The sequence below is a fragment of the Lycium barbarum genome, chromosome 7 (genome assembly GCF_019175385.1).
Source record: "Lycium barbarum isolate Lr01 chromosome 7, ASM1917538v2, whole genome shotgun sequence".
Lineage (NCBI taxonomy): Eukaryota > Viridiplantae > Streptophyta > Magnoliopsida > Solanales > Solanaceae > Lycium > Lycium barbarum.
Genome location: NC_083343.1, coordinates 116,846,191 through 116,863,743, shown reverse-complemented (window position 1 = coordinate 116,863,743; position 17,553 = coordinate 116,846,191). Strand labels below are relative to the sequence as shown.

The 17,553-nt window shown below is 35.4% G+C and overlaps 2 protein-coding genes across 3 annotated transcripts; both read left to right on the top strand.

Annotated features, from left to right (window-relative positions):
* LOC132603944 (uncharacterized) lies at positions 1 to 6,130 on the top strand. Its single transcript, XM_060317246.1, has 2 exons — positions 1 to 205; positions 5,710 to 6,130. Exons 1-2 carry the CDS (start codon positions 125 to 127, stop codon positions 5,842 to 5,844), a joined length of 216 nt encoding a protein of 71 aa, XP_060173229.1. The 5' UTR covers positions 1 to 124; the 3' UTR covers positions 5,845 to 6,130.
* Positions 6,131 to 7,649: 1,519 nt separating this feature from the next.
* Positions 7,650 to 12,097, top strand: LOC132602479 (uncharacterized). Of its 2 annotated transcripts, none has more exons than XM_060315320.1 (9): positions 7,650 to 7,783; positions 8,873 to 8,982; positions 9,896 to 9,997; positions 10,088 to 10,148; positions 10,264 to 10,329; positions 10,693 to 10,752; positions 10,923 to 11,023; positions 11,296 to 11,381; positions 11,472 to 12,097. In XM_060315320.1, the coding sequence occupies exons 2-9, from the start codon at positions 8,879 to 8,881 to the stop codon at positions 11,492 to 11,494; spliced, it is 603 nt and encodes a 200-aa protein (XP_060171303.1). In that variant the 5' UTR covers positions 7,650 to 7,783; positions 8,873 to 8,878; the 3' UTR covers positions 11,495 to 12,097. The 2 variants fall into 2 exon arrangements, with proteins under 2 accessions (XP_060171303.1, XP_060171302.1); XM_060315319.1 differs by having other exon boundaries at positions 9,893 to 9,997; positions 11,472 to 12,094.
* The last annotated feature ends 5,456 nt before the right edge of the window (positions 12,098 to 17,553 follow it).

Genomic DNA, 17,553 nt, shown 5'->3' with positions numbered 1-17,553 from the left:
TTTTAAAAGCCAAACCAGTGTCCGACCCGACCCGTTCACCTTCTAGAACTCTGCAGCTGCTGTGATGAATTAAACGATACATTCAGAGGTAACTTCCTTCTTTTCATAATTGTTGTTCGAGATAATGGGGGAAGAAGCAATTAAAAACCCAAATAATTCAAATCGCATAACAAATGACCAATTTCTCAACTGGAAGCGTCAAAAGGTACCTTCTTTCTTCTTTCTCTTCATTTATTTATCCTTGTTACTTTTTACGTGTGCAATTAATTATAAGGGGATTATATTAGGGTTTTCTGTTTTAAGTGTTTTGAATTTGATTAGGTAGCAATTCCTGTTGTTGTTTTTAAACCCTTTCAATAAGATAAAGTAAATAAGCTTTGTACCACCAAGCACTAAGAAAATTAGATTGAGGGGATATAGAAATGCTTTTATTCTGTTGAATTTATAAGAAAGTAAAAATGGCATAAAGAATAGATTAGGTCCCCTACACAAGTTTGATTATTAGCTCTAATTCTTCTTCGAAGAGTGTCTCCAAAATCAATTATTGGGTCTTGTCTATGCGCACATCCGGGGATTGTGTCATTTCCTCGTGTGGCACTGAGCATCACTTTGTCCAATCTTCAAGCTTGACACTTGCCTTGTGCTTTGCTTGAGTAGGAGAAAATCTTAAGCCTTTGGTCTCTGTCATATGCATCTTTCGTGTAATGTCGACAATGGTCTTAAAATATTGAAGGTATTTCCAAACATTGCCTTCACAACAAGCTTCCTACCCGCATGGTGCGGTGTTGCCTCACGACTGCCCGTCTAGACCAATAGACCATTTCTTGCAAGGCTGAACTCAAGCCATGCTCACAAGGCAACACGCGAGGCTTTTAAGAGTGGTACCTCTAGTACTCAATCGGCACAAAGGTCTTTATCCTTTTCGAAGCTTCGAAGATAGCCGCAGGGCATAATCGTTCTATACACGGAAGCTGTGCGTCCGATGCTAGCCTTGAGGTTGTGTGCCACCCATAGAGTTCCTTAACTCGTATGGGTACCTTAGACACATTCGAGATGCCTAGGTAATTCCTTGAGGATCCTCCGCAAGGTTTCGCTTACTTGGTGACAACACCCATGGGGAAGCTAGCGGAGCATTTAGCATCTTTGCCCCCCTTATATATGCTTTAAAAAGAAAAGTCCAACTTACTAAAATGACATGTTTTAGCCCGACGGTTATGATGGGTGTTTTTCTCTGCTTTGACCTCCAAAGAAGGTGTCGTTTGTTCCTAAAGAATCGTCTTAACTTCCTTCGCATCTGGATTTCATCCCATTCACTATACCCAAGTAAGGAGATCTTGCCTATGAAAGCTTCAGCTAATTACAACAATACCGCCGCTCGTTGGCTAATTCAAGCCATAAACTAACGATCAAAGCTTGTTAAGCGTATCCAGGGGCATCCTAGGAACAAGGCTTCCACCAGATATTCCAAGATTCCAACCATAGCTCGAGAATGTGTGACACTGATGCTCCAACATGCATGCAGTCGTCGGCCATAGGCTAGACCCTTGGGCTCACCTCAAGTTCTTGCTTAACTCCTTTGGCACTTCTTGGGCGTGCAATGCAACATCTCTCCATGGTCATTGCCTCCCGTATTGCCCCTTTGCAAGATGTTCCTTTGTGGAGAACCTTGTGTTCTGTCTCCATTTTGTGTCCACAGTCTTGATCTCTGCATTGAGCAAATTTCCTCCAATATAGTCAACCTTTCTGGTTCACCTTCAAGTAGTCTAAAGTAAAATGCGCAAAAGACTATTGGAGCTTTAAGTGCATAGTGAAGTTAAAACGTGTTACTTTATTTTAAAAGGCTCTAAATAAGGAGAAATAAAGAAATATGTAATGCTAGAAGAAATAACTATAAAACACAAAGGATAACTCAATGAACCAAAGATATGTAATTGCTGGAAATATCTGAAGTAAAATAATCTTTATCTATAAATAAGTATAAAAAAATAAAAATCACGTCAGTCAAGTGGACAAGCCAATTTAAATTTCTGATAGATGAAGAGATGCAGTTTATGTTTTCTGGTGCTAGCTCTTATTGTAAAACTTTAATATCTTATTCTTAATCACTAAATATTCATTCATAGCCTTTTTAGCAATTAATGCATGATGTTTACCAAGTATAGTAATTGTTTGTACTGGCCTCTGAAAGACCAAATTTTATGGATGATGAGATGCACACCTTAGCTCTCTATCACATACTCTAAAGCGCCACCTAAGTGAGGGAAGTACATAACCTGACCTTGACTTATTTTTACGGCTCAAGTGCACCCCATACAAGCCTTTAACAAAACTGATCACCTTCTAGTTAGTGGCGGATCTAGGATTTTCGCTCAGGGGATTCGGAAAAAAAAAAAAAAAAGAAGCTAAATATAAAAAAAATAATGTTGTCCCTTGGGTTCGAACCTTGGACATGGGAAAGCATTTTGAACACCTTGTTCCGCTTGAGCTAACCTTTTGGATATGTTTAGGGTGTTGAAAACCTGTATATGTACGAAAATACAGAAAATATACACTATATTTACAGTATAATTTTTCACCTAGGGTGTCGGGTGAACACACTCGCACCCCACTAAATCCGCCCCTGCTTCTAGTCCCATTCTCTGGCTATACTCTTCTACGTTTAGATTGTGTGATTCGTCTGTATTCTCCAGAGTTTCCAACTTAATTAGAATCTTCATTTCTCTATTTTTTCTTATGGATAGACTCCAATTTTTTCATGTCCCCCTTAAGAAGTTTCGACTTTCTTGTCAATATGAAGTCTGTTCTTTCTTTGATGCTGAAAGAGTTCCACCAATTGCTTTCCACTTCCACAAATCTTTTACTCCTATAAGCTGCTTCCAGATATGTCTGCTTTTCCTCATTACCAGATCCCAGCAGAATCCTTTTGTGGTGAGATGTAAAAATACCACTGTTATTGCTTGTTCTTCTTAAAGTAGCTATCCTTATGTTGCTCGGATTTTGAATTGTAAATTATTGTGGCTTATAGTACTTTTTACACATTTTCCAAATATATAAATTTTGTTTCAAAAAACTTAAAAGATTTCATGTCCGAATTCACGTTCATAATAAAAAAAAAAATTGACTCTCGAAATCTAAAAGGTGCCAAATAAATAGGGACAGAGGGAGTGCTAACTCGGTAAACCTAAGAGCCTTTAGGATAGACTAGTTTAAATAATGCAACTTTCACATATGAATATATGATCAATTTATCAGTCAAACTCGGTCAACCGAACCCTTTGATGCCATCACCCATGTGCATTTTCAAGAAATGACAACTTCATAATTTGGCATACAATATTCGCATATTCCTGATTACAAGATATAAAATATTAATTCACGAGAAAAATTCACACTAAATCACCGAATATGACTTCATAATAAACATATAATCTTTCTTTTGTCTGTTTGTCAAAAGAGTATTAGTTGATGCCAGTGTCATTAAAGGCGAGCGCCTTGTCGCCTATGGGGAGAGGCGAGGCAAGGCGATGAAGTATCGCCTTTTTTCCAGCGAGGTGACCAGTTACCAAAAAGGCGAGAAAAGGCGACGAGGCTATGAGGCGAGAAAGGTGTCACCTTTTTAAACCCAAAAAAAAAAAAAAAAAAAAAAAAAAAAAAAAAGAGAAGAGGCTGAATTAAAACATAAAACGCAGAGTTAGGAAGAAGATGAGGAGCAATATATTGTTGAGAATCTTGGAATTATTCAAGAACTTGAAAATCTTGAAGATGAATTAGTGTAGACCTCTAGTATTGCTTGTCTTATGAATTATTTAGTCAATCAAGTTCTAGACTTTTAGTATCTACGATCTACTTTTAATTTTTGAATTGAAATATTTGCTAATATGTTATTGCTATTGAGATTTTGATTATTTATATATGCAGTGAAATATTTTAATTTTTTGGTATTAATTGGCGCCTCACTTCAAAAAGGCGAGCGCCTCGCCTCTCACCCCTTAAAAAGGTAAGTCAGGCCCTTGTCGCCTTTTGTCACCGCGTGCCTCCCAAAACACGTTGATTCGTGACACGCAAATCTTTTTATCAAAAAGAGAAAACGTGTGACACGCATATCTTTTTATCAAAAAGAGAAAAAATGTGTGACACGCATATTTAAATGTTGTGTAGACGGTTGAGACTTCATTTATGTTAAAAGCAGTGTTTAGGAAAGCGAGCGCTGCGAAGCGAAGTGGGGTTCTGACGCTTCAGTGGCCTGAAGCTAGGGAGGTCCAATAATGCGGGCGCTTCATGCCCTGAAGCGAGGCGAACAGAAGCAAAGCAGTAGGAAGCATGCTTTTTTTTTTTTTTTTTTAAATTAATTAAACTGGACTCGTTTTAGAAGAAAAAGAGTTCTAAAAAGAGTCCGACTTAGGGTTAAGGTTTTTCCAGGAACGTCTTGTTCTTTTCTTCTTCTTCTTCTTCTTCTTCTCCTCCTCCTCCTCCTTGTTGCTCACTGCTGGGGGAGGGGCTGGCAATTTTTTTTTTTTCAGTTTTTGCTCGCAGTCGCTAGAGCTGCCCGACTGTTTCCTTGTTTCGTTGGACTGTTTTCCAGAGTTCCCTCTGTTGTTTTTCTTTCTCGGCTGGTCTTATTTATTTGTCTTTCTTATTTGTTTCTTTAAGGGCTGGTCTGAACCATTTGCTGGAGTTTAACTAATTGAATTTGTCATTTTAGTTCATTAATTTAATTGTGCAAGGTTTATTTTGGTCTTTTTTTAGAAAATTGCGCTTCATTTCAATGAAGCGAGCATTACGCTGAGCTTAAAGCGTGAAGCGGTGCCTCGTCGCTTTTTTCCGCTTCGCGTTTCCAAAAACACTGGTTAACAGAATAGCTTAAACTAAGTTTGCTTTTGTTCGTCGGCTTCCTTTATTGTTTAGATTTCCTCTTCTAAATCTACTTTGGTTGTTCCTATAGTTGCAGATCTTGGAGTTCTATAGATTTCTGAACTTTGTGTAAGTGGTTTTTATCTGTTTTTTCTCCAAAAATACATGCTTTGGTATTTGCATATACATATTCCATGCTTGTTTCACGAGGGCATGTTATAGTCTCCTGAGTCGTGACAGTTTGATATCATTTTCAGTAGTCACTGATGTTCTCACAAATTGTCATTCCTGTTTTATGTTCTTCAGTTTGTTGCATTCCTCGTTTAAGAAATTTTGTTTCCAATTCCTTTAAAATATTTTAGAAGGCATTCTAAAAGCTATTGGCAAATATTTTATTACATTCAAATATATCGACTATCGTAGAAGTACCTGTATAATTCTTTCAAGCAAAAGTTAACACTTAGGAAGGTAAGACATTCATAGCAGTCCGCAAAACCAAATTAGTGCGAAATATCCTTTTGTGATCTAGCAATGTCACCTTCACAGGAATTCGAGTTGCACAACTTATTCATCTGAGTTTGTAGGGAACTCATTAAAAGAATAGCTTCAATTAAGTTTGCTATTGTTCTTTGGCTTCTATTTTTTATTCAGATTTCCTCTTTTAGATCTACTATTGTTGTTCCTATAGTTGCAAATTCTTGGAGTTCTATAGATTTCCAAACTTTATTGCGAGTGGTTCATCTGCTTTCTCCTAAAAAGGACCTGCTATAGTGTTTTCGTATGTATATTCTATGCTTGTTTCAGGAGGGCATGTTACATAGTCCTTCATTATTCGTGACAGATTTGATATTATTTCAGGATGCCGATGCATCAGCTAGAAAGGCTGAAGTGGCAAGAAAGCGTGAAGAGGATATAGCTTCAGGGGCAGTGCAAATGAACGGGCGTGAATTATTCTTGCACGAGCCTTGGGTGTTTGATAACACCCTGTACTGATGTTGTTTACCAGTACTCGGCAGCGCGTTGGAAAGATGGTTAAAATCCTGGTTTTGCTCCATTTTTCTTTTGAGGAAGCAAGAAAAAAGTTGAAAAGAATCTTCCATTCACATTTTCTGTAACGTTTATTAAACGACAGGTTTAGTCAGTAAACCTGTGCTTTGCGTGAATCTGTAATGATTATACTCAGTGGTTTTTTTCTCGTAACCTTGTCAGACAACTAAAATGATTTTCCTTGTGATTTATCCTCTTGCATTTTGGAATCTATATTGGCTTTTACCTAGAATTTGTCAGACTTGTGAATTTGTCACTAACGTTGCGATAGTAATAATTCAGGTTTAAGAACTCAAAAAAAGCATGACGGGAATTTAGATTTTTATATTATTCCATGTAGAAAATATCCATTACACACTCTTTAAGAAAACATTAGTAAGAGTAGCATTTTTACTATTTTATTCTCTTAAAATATTTCACCATGTTATGTCTCATCAATAAATATATATTATATATTTATTTATGTCAACTCCATTATGTATAAAACGGAAAAAACTATTCAATTTATCTTGGCTTTTAAAAATACACCCTCCGTTTATTTTTATTTGTCCACTTTTGACTTTTCATGCCCCTTAAGAATCAATACATGAAGAATATTTAGATTAATTAGTGTACAGTCTCAATAGACTTGAGATATAATTTGAAAATGAGTAATAAATGTTAAGGGTAAAAATAGAAGAAAAAAGAAATTGTCTTTCTCTTGATGTCCTATAGTGGACAAATTTTTTATATAGTGGACAAGTAAAAGTGAACAAAAAAAAAAATACTTGACACGTATGTTTAAGACAAATACTTTTAGTAAGTTGGACAAGGATTTTGCAATAGAAGTGTTATTTTGCGATAGAAGTGTTATTTTTCCTCACCCAACTGGCGAATCCACAAGCTGGGATCACGCTGTCTTTCTTGTACAAGGGTAAATACTTATTAAAACGCAGAGACCGTTTGGTTGGAGGGATTAGGTGGGTTACTTTAATTTTAAACTTGGGATTAAATTTAACCTAGTATTAGAAAACTCGTGACTATAATTTGGATAACCTGTCACATATATAAGGCGAAATAAGTTATCCAGGTTATAGTCATGATTTTAATTTCGGAATTATAGTTATGCGATATTTGAATTTGAAACCAGACGACCCCTCAATCTTTACACTAAATTAAGCACTTTATTAGAAATTAACTAAAAAGTAAAATGAGAATATTTTGCTAATATATATATATATATATATATATATATATATATATATATATATATATATATATATATATAAATAAATAAGATATTTGTATTGTATTCATTGATTTAGTGTAAATATCAAAAGTGGATAAGTAGTATTTACTGTTTTACAAGGGTACTGTACAATTTTGCATTTTTTGTTTATTGACCATTAAGTCAATAAAAACTTACCCGCATCGGTGTTTATACCAAGTCAATGGATGTATGACATGTGTTTGAATATGTACGACTATCACTTATTGTTGGAATTCGTAAAGTAATACACTCTCGCAGGGCTGTATATTCTTCGTGCTAATCAACGATAATTAACTAATATTTATATTCACTTCATTAAATCATTAACCATGATAAATTGCAATGATTTGGTGTAAACACCCGGTGTTGGAAAATATTTACCCATTAAGTCACATTATTTGAGTGTTACATTGTTCTTCTTCTTTTTTTTTTTCTTTTTTTTTTCTTCTTTAATTGTGCGTGGGGGATATGGGGGGGGGGGGGGGGGGTGTTAAAGCCTATTTATATGTTCATAATAAACCTAAACTATCACATTACAAACTACTATTACATTGCATTCTCCCTCTTTTTTCACTCTTTGCTTCAATAGCGATACAAACGCACACTTCTTTCTCAGCTTGATATTCCCGATTCAAGGTAAAAGATAAACACCTTTGTTTTCTCTATTAACACCAAAATCATATTCACAAACACATTAGAAGTAGAAAAAGTTAATGGAAAACTTTGTTTCTTCTACTCTATTTTATTGAGGTTTTGCATGACTATTTTATAATATGTATACTTATATTTCATTTCTCATTTTCTTCTTTTTAAATTTTTCAAGAGGAGTGGATGTTGATCGTTACACATTAAACTTGTTCTATATAAGGTCATACGTTAATTTTCATTCCTTAATGGTTTCACCTAGTCGTTTTTTTCGGTCTAATTCATTTTGGATATCTTAGGTAAACATAATCCTAGTGCTACTTTTTTTTAATGTTTTTCCTTTAAAGATTTTTGCACGTTATTAATTTAGATATGACTTTGGACCATGCACAAAGTGGAAAATTAGTACTACCAAAGGATGTGGTGTAGCGGCTGGGGAAGCTCCTCCCTTAACCAGAGGTTTTGGGTTCGAGCACCGGGTATAGAAAATCCTTGGTAGAGAGCGCTTTCCCCCGAATAGGGCGCTATGGGGTGAATCCGGATATCGTCGGTCTCCAATGCGGATATCGAACACCGGTGGGAAACATAAAAAAAAAAAGTGAAAAATTGGTCCTTGTTTTTCCTTAACTATATCCTTACAAATTGTTGATTCTTACCCTCTCTTTTTTCACGTGGCGTCATGTACCCTCGTTCAGGTTGATTTGGATTTACCCCTGAAAGTTTCATTTTGGAGGTACATAACAAACCCTACCTTAGGTAACTCGTTTTTCGGGGCTCAAATCAAAATCTTTTGGAGAAATTAATTACCACTACAACCTCTGGTGATTTGTTATCGTTGATCTCTAGACATAGGTAATTTTACAACTCAGGTTGAAAACAAGGAAGCATTTTTCATGCACTTGAATAGTTGTTATAGAGATAATAATTTTTAGATGGATTCCCGCCATAAAAATATGCCCCACCCAAACTACTGAACTTGAACGGACTGGGTTAATAATATTTTCATAAGCTATTTTTATCTATCATAATTAAATGTATTTAAGAGTACTTAAGTGAACTAATGCAAATCAATTTGACTAGGTCAAAATGGAGCCACAAAATGGAGCCACGACAACGGAGGATTTTTTGGATGAGAGTTCATTACATGAACTAATCCAAATGCTATCAGATGATGTCATTCTTGTACCAAGGTGGACTTCTTGGCTTATTGCCTTTGCTACTTTAATTTGGAATCTGTTTGATTTAACTGATTAAAAGTAATTGATAATTATCGCGTGCTGAAAAACACTTTTATGTGAGTGGCGAATGTAGAATTTTGGCTTCGTACTTGATTAACTTTTTTGAACATAAGCTTACTATTAATTATATAGTATAAGTGCATGCACAATTATTTGAACACGACAACGAAAAAAGTTAAATTAAAACTACGATATTATGGACGTTGTGAATCTTTGATGTAAAACACAACTGACAAGTAAAGAGATTGGTTGGTTTTGTCGTTCTGGAGAAACTGTTCATCTTTAGGAGGTGTCAAACACTGTCTCAAACTTTGGAGTCTTTTTTTTTTTTGTGTGTGTGATGCAAATATTTTTTCTTTCTTTGCTATAGTGAATTGTGTAAAGTAAAAAAGGAAAAGTGTAAGAAAAAATAAATAAAGCAGAAAAAGGGTAAAGCAAAAGTCAGTGAGAGAGTAGTCTGAAAAAGAAAAAAGAAAAAAAAAATTGGGTAAAAAAAGTGGCTACCAGAAAGAACTTAAAATAAAATCTCACTGGGGCAAAAGAAAAAAAGTAGTTTTGATAATATATATAAGCTGTTTACAAGAAATTTTAATTATACATTGTATACATATACTAATTTGTAATACATCAATCATTCAACATGAAATAAAATGTATTGTTAATAATACGTACATTACAATTCTGACATTACTAATCCCTTCATAACTTGTTTCTAAACTAAACATGCTCAAATCCCTGCATTACTGAGTATGTAGACAACAAATTGATCTAAATAACGTAATAAAAGAAAAACAAATCAAATTAAATATTGCAGGTCATGGTTTATTAACATAGTTTTCCTTCTTTCTCTCTTTCTTTTTAGTAGCAACCAACAACCATATGAAAATCATCAGATTCAATACCCATATGTTCAAGCCCCATCAGATTCATCTGTGTTGAATCAACATGGCATGTATTCTTCCCCAAGGTACTAAATACTCTCTTTGTCTCTCATATCACACACACACACACACGATATATATTCTACGAATAACTAAATGCATTTTTTTCTCGTCAGGCCTATGTTTAATCCTGTTCCAGAACTCTCGTTTAATATTGGCCAGAATTTACCTCCAGAGGTATCTTTATTTTAAAATCTCATCATTTTTTTATCTACCATCTTTAATTAGTAATGCTACTACAAAATCTATATGTATGTATGTTTATCTAATTTTATTATTCATATATATGCAGCGACACAATGTCAACTCTAATAGGGATATCATTCCTTCAACTGGAAATGTGAGAACTCGTCAGAGGGTACGGTGGTCAAATGCTCCTTTTTTCTCTCTTATTCCATTCATTCTCAACACTAATTTCTTATTAGTTTATTTGAAAAAAAATACAACATTTCTATATCTGAAAACAACTAACTTTAAACTTTTCATTTACGCTTAATGAGAAGTTACTATTGGCACACAAATGTTATGGCATGTCCATATAAATGTAATGACATATTTAATTAAATAAATTAAAAAACACCATCTATATTCTTAAACTTAGTAATAAGTCTAGTTGTACCAAATATATTGGGATGAAGAGATGATAAAATGTCATTAGCATTATTAGGCAACCTAGTTTTTTTTTTTTAAAAAAAAAAAAAAATATTTTGAACAAATGCAGGCTACTTACAGGAGAGGACGAATGCCTAGTTTATGCCAAGGATCGTCTTCACGTTCAAGAGTATGTTTAATCTCAAATTTATTAATTTCTTGGTTTATGAATAATTTATGCAAGTAGTTCCTTTTTTATACTATAGTCATCTTTGAAAATGCTTAGTTTGTGTAATGGTTCCAAAACACGTAAACTTATCATATTTCTATTACTTCTGTTGTTTTATGAAATGGATGCAGAGAGAGGTCATTCAAACAGAACATGAGACAATTGGTCATCAAAATGTTCCACCGAATACCTACCGGGCGAGAGGTCATCATCCATGGAATCCACGGCAAACGTAATCATATACTTTCATTATTCCACTTTATATATATAATATTATTTGTCTGTTTCAAAAATAATAACATATTCTTATATTTAAAAATAATATCATGTTAAAACTCTCACATTATCATTAATAACATGCTTGTGTAACTATAAAAATCTCATGATAGTTGAAATTGCATATTTCAATAATTTATTTTCTTAAACTATATATGCACTAGATAAGTTGTTGTATTTATAATGCATTAATTAAAATAAAGAAAGAGAAGTGAAATTGTTGTGCAGACCAATTCGTAACCGTCTATATGAGGCTGAGAATGGTCTACCGGTGGATCCTTTCTTACGTGCTATGCAGTTGAATCCAAACTTCAGTAAGCAATTTTTATTCATATTTCAATTTGAAATATATTAATGTTGTTTTTGTTCTAACAGATTTTTTTTTTTTTTTGTTTAATTTCCAGACAATAGTAGAGGCAACAACTAAGGAACAGACAGAGCCGGGTTAGCGATTTGAAGGTTCCTTTTGAAAAAGTTCAGAACAATGCTGGCTCGTGATGGAATTTTTTTACTTTTTGTTTTGTTAGTTCCTTTAATTTTCTTGTTGTGGAGTGAGGAGGTTTGGTAGGCAGGAATTTCCTGGTTGTCCTTTTTTTCGATGGTTGTTTAGTAAATGATCATCTTCTTATTTCTTTTGCAACTTATGCACCTTTTAAAATATAGTCTAGAGATTTCTTTTGAGTAAACTGCAAATGTTTTTAGAAATTGTTAAACAAGTTTTACAAGCTAGTATTCAGTTCTCTCGCTATGAATTGTTATATCTTTCTCTCTCCTTTTTTTCTTCATGTCTTTTTTGTTTTACTTTATGGCGTGCTTTCCAATTTTTATTTTTTATTTTTATGTTAGCACCATAATTGGCTTCTCTTCCTGAAAGTTTCAAGCTCTGTGAATATTTATCTTGCTCAATCACAAAAAGTAATGTGCAAATTCATCATTTAATTTTCCGCCGACGTATTTCACATAACAATACATAATAAAATATGAGTAATATATAGTCTTAAACTGATAATTAATGCATATACAATAACCATTTATGACATTGCTTAGAGAGCTAGCATTGAGTTGCTTACACCCAATGGACACATCGTTGAGTTACCATTAACATTTTGGCACCACTGACCCCTTATAATAAGAGTCGAGATTTTTTTTTTTTTAGAAAAATAAATTTTATTACCAGTAACAATATTTTAGATATGACCAGCTATTCAGAGTAATCTGGAGAGAAGAACCCAGTTACTCCATATTTGGCTTGTAAAACCATCAATAGCTACTCCTCTAAGGATAGAAGTTCAGATCTTTGAGTCTACTTGCTGCCATTTTTGCCTTTCTGCTTCCTATGTTGAATAAAAGTTGACATGGCTAAACTGTTTAATAGGTGCAACAGCATGTTAACGGATATATTCAAATGAAAACTCGTGTCAAAATTAGCGATCATTTATGTTGGCCAAATTTATTTGATTTGAGTTCAAGCTTGATATTTGGCACAAAAATCTATATTTCGCGTAACTTTTCCCCTAATTCTAAGTACTTTAATCGTATTCTTTATAGTGAAATCGTTGTATTCGAGCTTATGTTGGTATGTTTGTGTGTTTAGGTACATCGAGATAGAATGAAGGAAATCCGAGCAATTTTGGGTGTAATTGGAGCTCATTGCACTCGAACGAGATAACGAGAACAGCGTGAAACACTTAGAGCGAAAAACGGATCACTGAACAACAAGGAGCGAAGCAGCGCTGACAAAGGCACTTTTTGACCAAAAGCCTACTATAATATAGGTTTTTACATTGTAAACGATGGCTGGGACATATTCTTAAGCACAGTAAGCCGTCATTCTTAATTAAGTTTATTTCTTTTCATCTTAATTTTAGTCATAAAACCCTATGTTATTCATGAATTCTTGCATCTCTTCTTGAATCATGAGTAGCTAAACTCTCTAATTCCAACGTTGTGGCAAAGACATGATAGTTGGTTTGACGACAATTTCTATCTATTGAATTTCTATCTTTTGGGTTGCTTATTTATTCTTGTGCTTAATTGTTTAATAATTACCTGATCAATTGTTAATAACTATTTGTGGCGTGTGACTTGAGCTAAGAATAGGGAATTTGCATGCTTAATAAGAATACATAGAGCTCGTTCGAATAATCATTTCGCTAATGAGAATAGGAATATACCCTTTAGCCTTGCTAGTTGAATATGTAATTATCAAATGCGTTCTTGTTATTTTCTGATGACTATAGGAATATAGGCGTTTGAGTAGCTTGAATAGACTTGTGAGCAGCTCAGAAAATACTCATAAAGTAATAATTAACCCGTCAACTAGTAACCCAGAGAACAATAAATAGGTAGGATTGTCAGAAGACTTAAATGGATTGTCAAAAGCCATGACGCAAGAACTCTTTCTCATCTGATAAACTTGAAGAACTTCATCCTAGTCTTGTTTTGCTACGAATCTCTTATTTTATTAATTTCATTCATAGTTACAACAAACCTTGATATGAAATTATTACTCTCTTGAATAGTTACAACGACATTTGAAATAGTTAAACAGTAGAAAATCTAATTCTATGTGGGTACGATATCTGGGTTTTAAATCCTATTTACTTGTATGACCACTTATGCTTGCGTGTTCGTTTGGGAGAAACAAGTTTTTGGCGCGGTTGCTGGGACTTAGAAAAATTTATTGTTTTTCTAGTTTGAATTTTAATTTTTCTATTCAAGTTTTTACGTTGTTTCTTTGGTCCACTTATGCTCCTCCGGTGATTTCTCTCGTTTATGCCAGACACTCGAAGTCAAAGAAAAGATTTAGATATTTGACCCAGGAATGGAAAGAGTTTTGCACAAGCAAAAAAAGCTGGCAGAAGACGAGCGTGATCTTGCTTTATTTGAAAACACTGAAGTCGAAATAGGCAGTTGAAAGAGTTGTTGAGATGGCACAACCAAACCGAGTTCCAGTGTACGATTTAGCTAGACCCAGTTTGGTGAATGCTGCTAAGGCTATTGTCAGGCCTGATATCAATGGAAAATTTGAGTTAAAAGAAGAAATAGTGCGGCTGGTGCAAAATACGTGCCAGTATCGGGGTAAACCTCTTGAAGACCCACATAAGCACTTGATGACATTTCTTCGAGCTGAGCGAGAATTTTCACTATAAGGTTGTCTGTGATGACTATGTGAAGGTGAAATTGTTTATGTTCTCATTGATTGGTGAAGCAAGGGAATGACTGCAGAATCTACCTGTAGGATCTATCACCTCTTGGCAAATTTTATCAAGAAAGTTCATCGAAAAATTCTTCTCATCTAGGAAGACAAAGGAGCTAAGAGGGAAAATTGATAATTTCACTAAAAAAAGACTCTGAATCTCTACCACAAGCATGGGAGAGGTACAAGGGCTACTTGAGGGACTGTCCATATCACATGCATCCAAAAGAGATCATCGGATACTACTCTATGGAGGGGCTGAAGCATGACTCTAGAGTATTATTGAATGCTTCAGCTTAGGGCCAGATTTTGACCAAAACATATGATAATATAGAGGTTATTCTAGATCTCATGTCTGAAAGGGGTCAAGAGTACTTAGAACTAAGTCGCTCAAGATTGACACAGAAAATTGCTGGGGTACCTTAAGTCGATGATATTACTGCTATTCGAGCAAACCTCAGTCACTTTTTCATATTGTTAACAGGTTGGCCAGTGCTCTAATAGGAAATCAAGTACAACAGGTTCATCAGGTGCAAGTGACTTGTGATGCTTGAGACAAACATCACTTGTTCACGGATTGTCGTGCGAACCCAGAATCTGTATATTATATAGGGTAGAAAAATCATGGTGATGGATTTCAGGGAAAGCAGTTCGGGCACACCTATAATCCGAGCTATCGGAATCATCCAAATTCCTCATATGGAGGTAATCAAAACAATCAGCGGCCGCATAATAACTTTCAAGCCCTGAAACCTCAAGGTTTGCAGACAGATGGTTCTATGGAAGAGATAATAAAGTAGATGTTGGCTCAACAACATCAAAAAACTCAGCAACATCCGTAAACGGCTCAACAGCAGTAGTAAATAATCAATGAGATGCAGAAATCCATTCATAAGCTAGAACATAGATGGGCCAGATGGCAGTTTCTCAAACTGTTAGACCACAGGGTGCTCTTCCAAGTAATACTGAAAAGAATCTGAAAGAGAAACTTCATGTTTTCTCATTGAGAAATGGTAGAAATTGAAAAAAGTTCCTCCAAAGAACAAGAAGGTAAATGCTGAGTTGATTCCTGCTAAGAGGACAAAAACCGAACAGAAGAGTGCTGATAATGTTGTAGAGCAGTCTGAGGTAGTGGCGTGTAGGCCACCACCACCGTTCCCACAAAGATTACAAAAACATAAGGCAGATTCGGCCTGTAAGAAATTCCTTAAGAACTTGAAACAGATACACATCATCATCCCTTTGGTGGAGCTCTTGCAAGAGGTTCCGAAATATGTTAAGTACATCAAAGACATTGTTGCAAACAAAAAACGTCTGACAGAGTTCTAGACTGTAGCACTTACTGAAGAGTGCAGTTGCAGAGTAAGGAGTAAAATTCCTCCAAACATGAAGGATCTGGGCAGTTTCACCATCTCCAGCATTATTGGGAACGTTGAGGTTAGGCGAACATTATGTGATGGGTGCTAGTATCAATTTGATGCCTAACTCCATGTTCAAAACGTTCAGTTTAGGTGAGCTAAGACCAACTATTATGACATTGTAGCTCGCTGACAGATCTTTGTAATATCTGGATGGTATAATTGAAAATGTTCAGGTTAAAAGTGGAGCCCTTCATTCTCCCCGTTGATTTCATCAATCTTGACTATGAAGCTGACAAGCAAGTGCCTCTCATTCTTGGGATGGGATTTTTAGCTACTGTTGATGCTATTATCCGAGTTATAGAAGGTAGATGTCCATGACGGTGGATAGGCAAGAGGCTACGTTTGATGTGTTCAAAGCAACTAAGTTGCCTCCCCATTATGAGGAATTGAAGATAATAACAGTGGTGGAACCTGAGCTAACAAATGCAAGATAGATCACTTTCTAGATACTAGAGATCTCTTGGAGAAAACATTAGTACATAGTGAGGATTTGGTGGACGATGAGGCAGTCGAGGAGTGTCTTCACATTCTTGACACTTCTTGTGTCTGTGTACAAGCCAATAAGCCGTTTGAAGATTTGGAAAGACTAGAGTCCTAGAAGAAGCCAATACCTTCCATTGAGGAGTCCCCATTTCTTGAACTAAAACCCTTACCTTCTCATTTATGCTATGCAAACCCTTACCTTCTCATTTACACTATGTTTTCTTGGGCGGTAGTAACACACTGCCCATAATCCTCTCTGCCTTTTTGTCTGATGTGCAGGTTGAACGTGTGTTATGAGTATTGAGAGACATGATCCGAGCTATAGGCTGGACTATAGCTGACCTTTGAGGGATTAGCAACTTATCTTGTATGCATAAGATATTATTGGAGGAGGATAGAAAACGCAGTGGTGAAAATCGGAGAAGGCTGAACCCAAATATGAAAAAAATGGTGAAGAAAGAAATGATTAAGTGGCTTGAGGCCTACATTATTTACCCCATCTCAGACAGCAAATGGGTGAGTCCTGTTCAACATGTCCTGAAGAAATAGGGCATGACTGTGGTGAAAAATGAGAATGATGAGTTGTTACCTCAGAGAACGGTCACTGGTAGGCAGATTTGCATTGATTATCGAAAGTTAAACACTGCAACCAGAAAAGGTCACTTTCCTCTACCCTTCATGGATCAGATGTTGGATTGGTTGACCGGGCTTGACTATTATTGTTTCCTGGATGGCTATTCAGATTACAACCAGATTATGATAGCACCCGGAGATCGAGAGAACACCACTTTCACCTGTCCTTATGGAACTTTCCCATTTCAAAGGATGCCATTTGTATTATGCAATGCTCCAGGTACTTTCCAAAGATGTATGATGGTTATTTTCACTAATATAGTAGAAATATATGTGGAAGTATTCATGGACGATTTCTCGGTCCTTGGTAATTTTTTTTATGATTGTTAGCGGCATCTTCATGCGGTGTTAGCTCGATGTGAAGAAACGAATCTGGCATTTAACTAGGAAAAATGCCATTTCATAGTTCGAGAAGGCATTATTCTTGGACATAAGGTGTCAAGAAAAGGCATTGAAGTCGATAGAGCTAAAATAGAAGCAATCGAGAAATTGCCACCTCATATCTCTGTTAGAGGGGTGCACAGTTTTCTGGGGCAAGCAGGTTTCTATCGGCAGTTTATCAAGGACTTCTTAAAGATCTCGAATCCGATGTGCAAGTTGTTAGAGAAATATATGAAGTTTGTGTTCAATGAAGTTTGTATGAACGCTTTTGACGAGCTCAAGTTGAGGTTAGTGACTGCGCCTATCATGATCGCACCTGATTGGACTCTGCCATTTGTTTTGATGTGTGATGCAAGTAATTTTGCTGTG

Coding starts and splice junctions, on each gene's coding strand:
- LOC132602479 (XM_060315319.1), top strand. CDS start 8,879: ATGGAGCCACAAAATGGAGCCACGACAACGGAGGATTTTTTGGATGAG. Junction 9,998..10,087: donor GGCATGTATTCTTCCCCAAG/GTACTAAATACT, acceptor TTTTCTCGTCAG/GCCTATGTTTAATCCTGTTC. Junction 10,753..10,922: donor GATCGTCTTCACGTTCAAGA/GTATGTTTAATC, acceptor AAATGGATGCAG/AGAGAGGTCATTCAAACAGA.
- LOC132603944 (XM_060317246.1), top strand. CDS start 125: ATGGGGGAAGAAGCAATTAAAAACCCAAATAATTCAAATCGCATAACA. Junction 206..5,709: donor TCAACTGGAAGCGTCAAAAG/GTACCTTCTTTC, acceptor ATATTATTTCAG/GATGCCGATGCATCAGCTAG.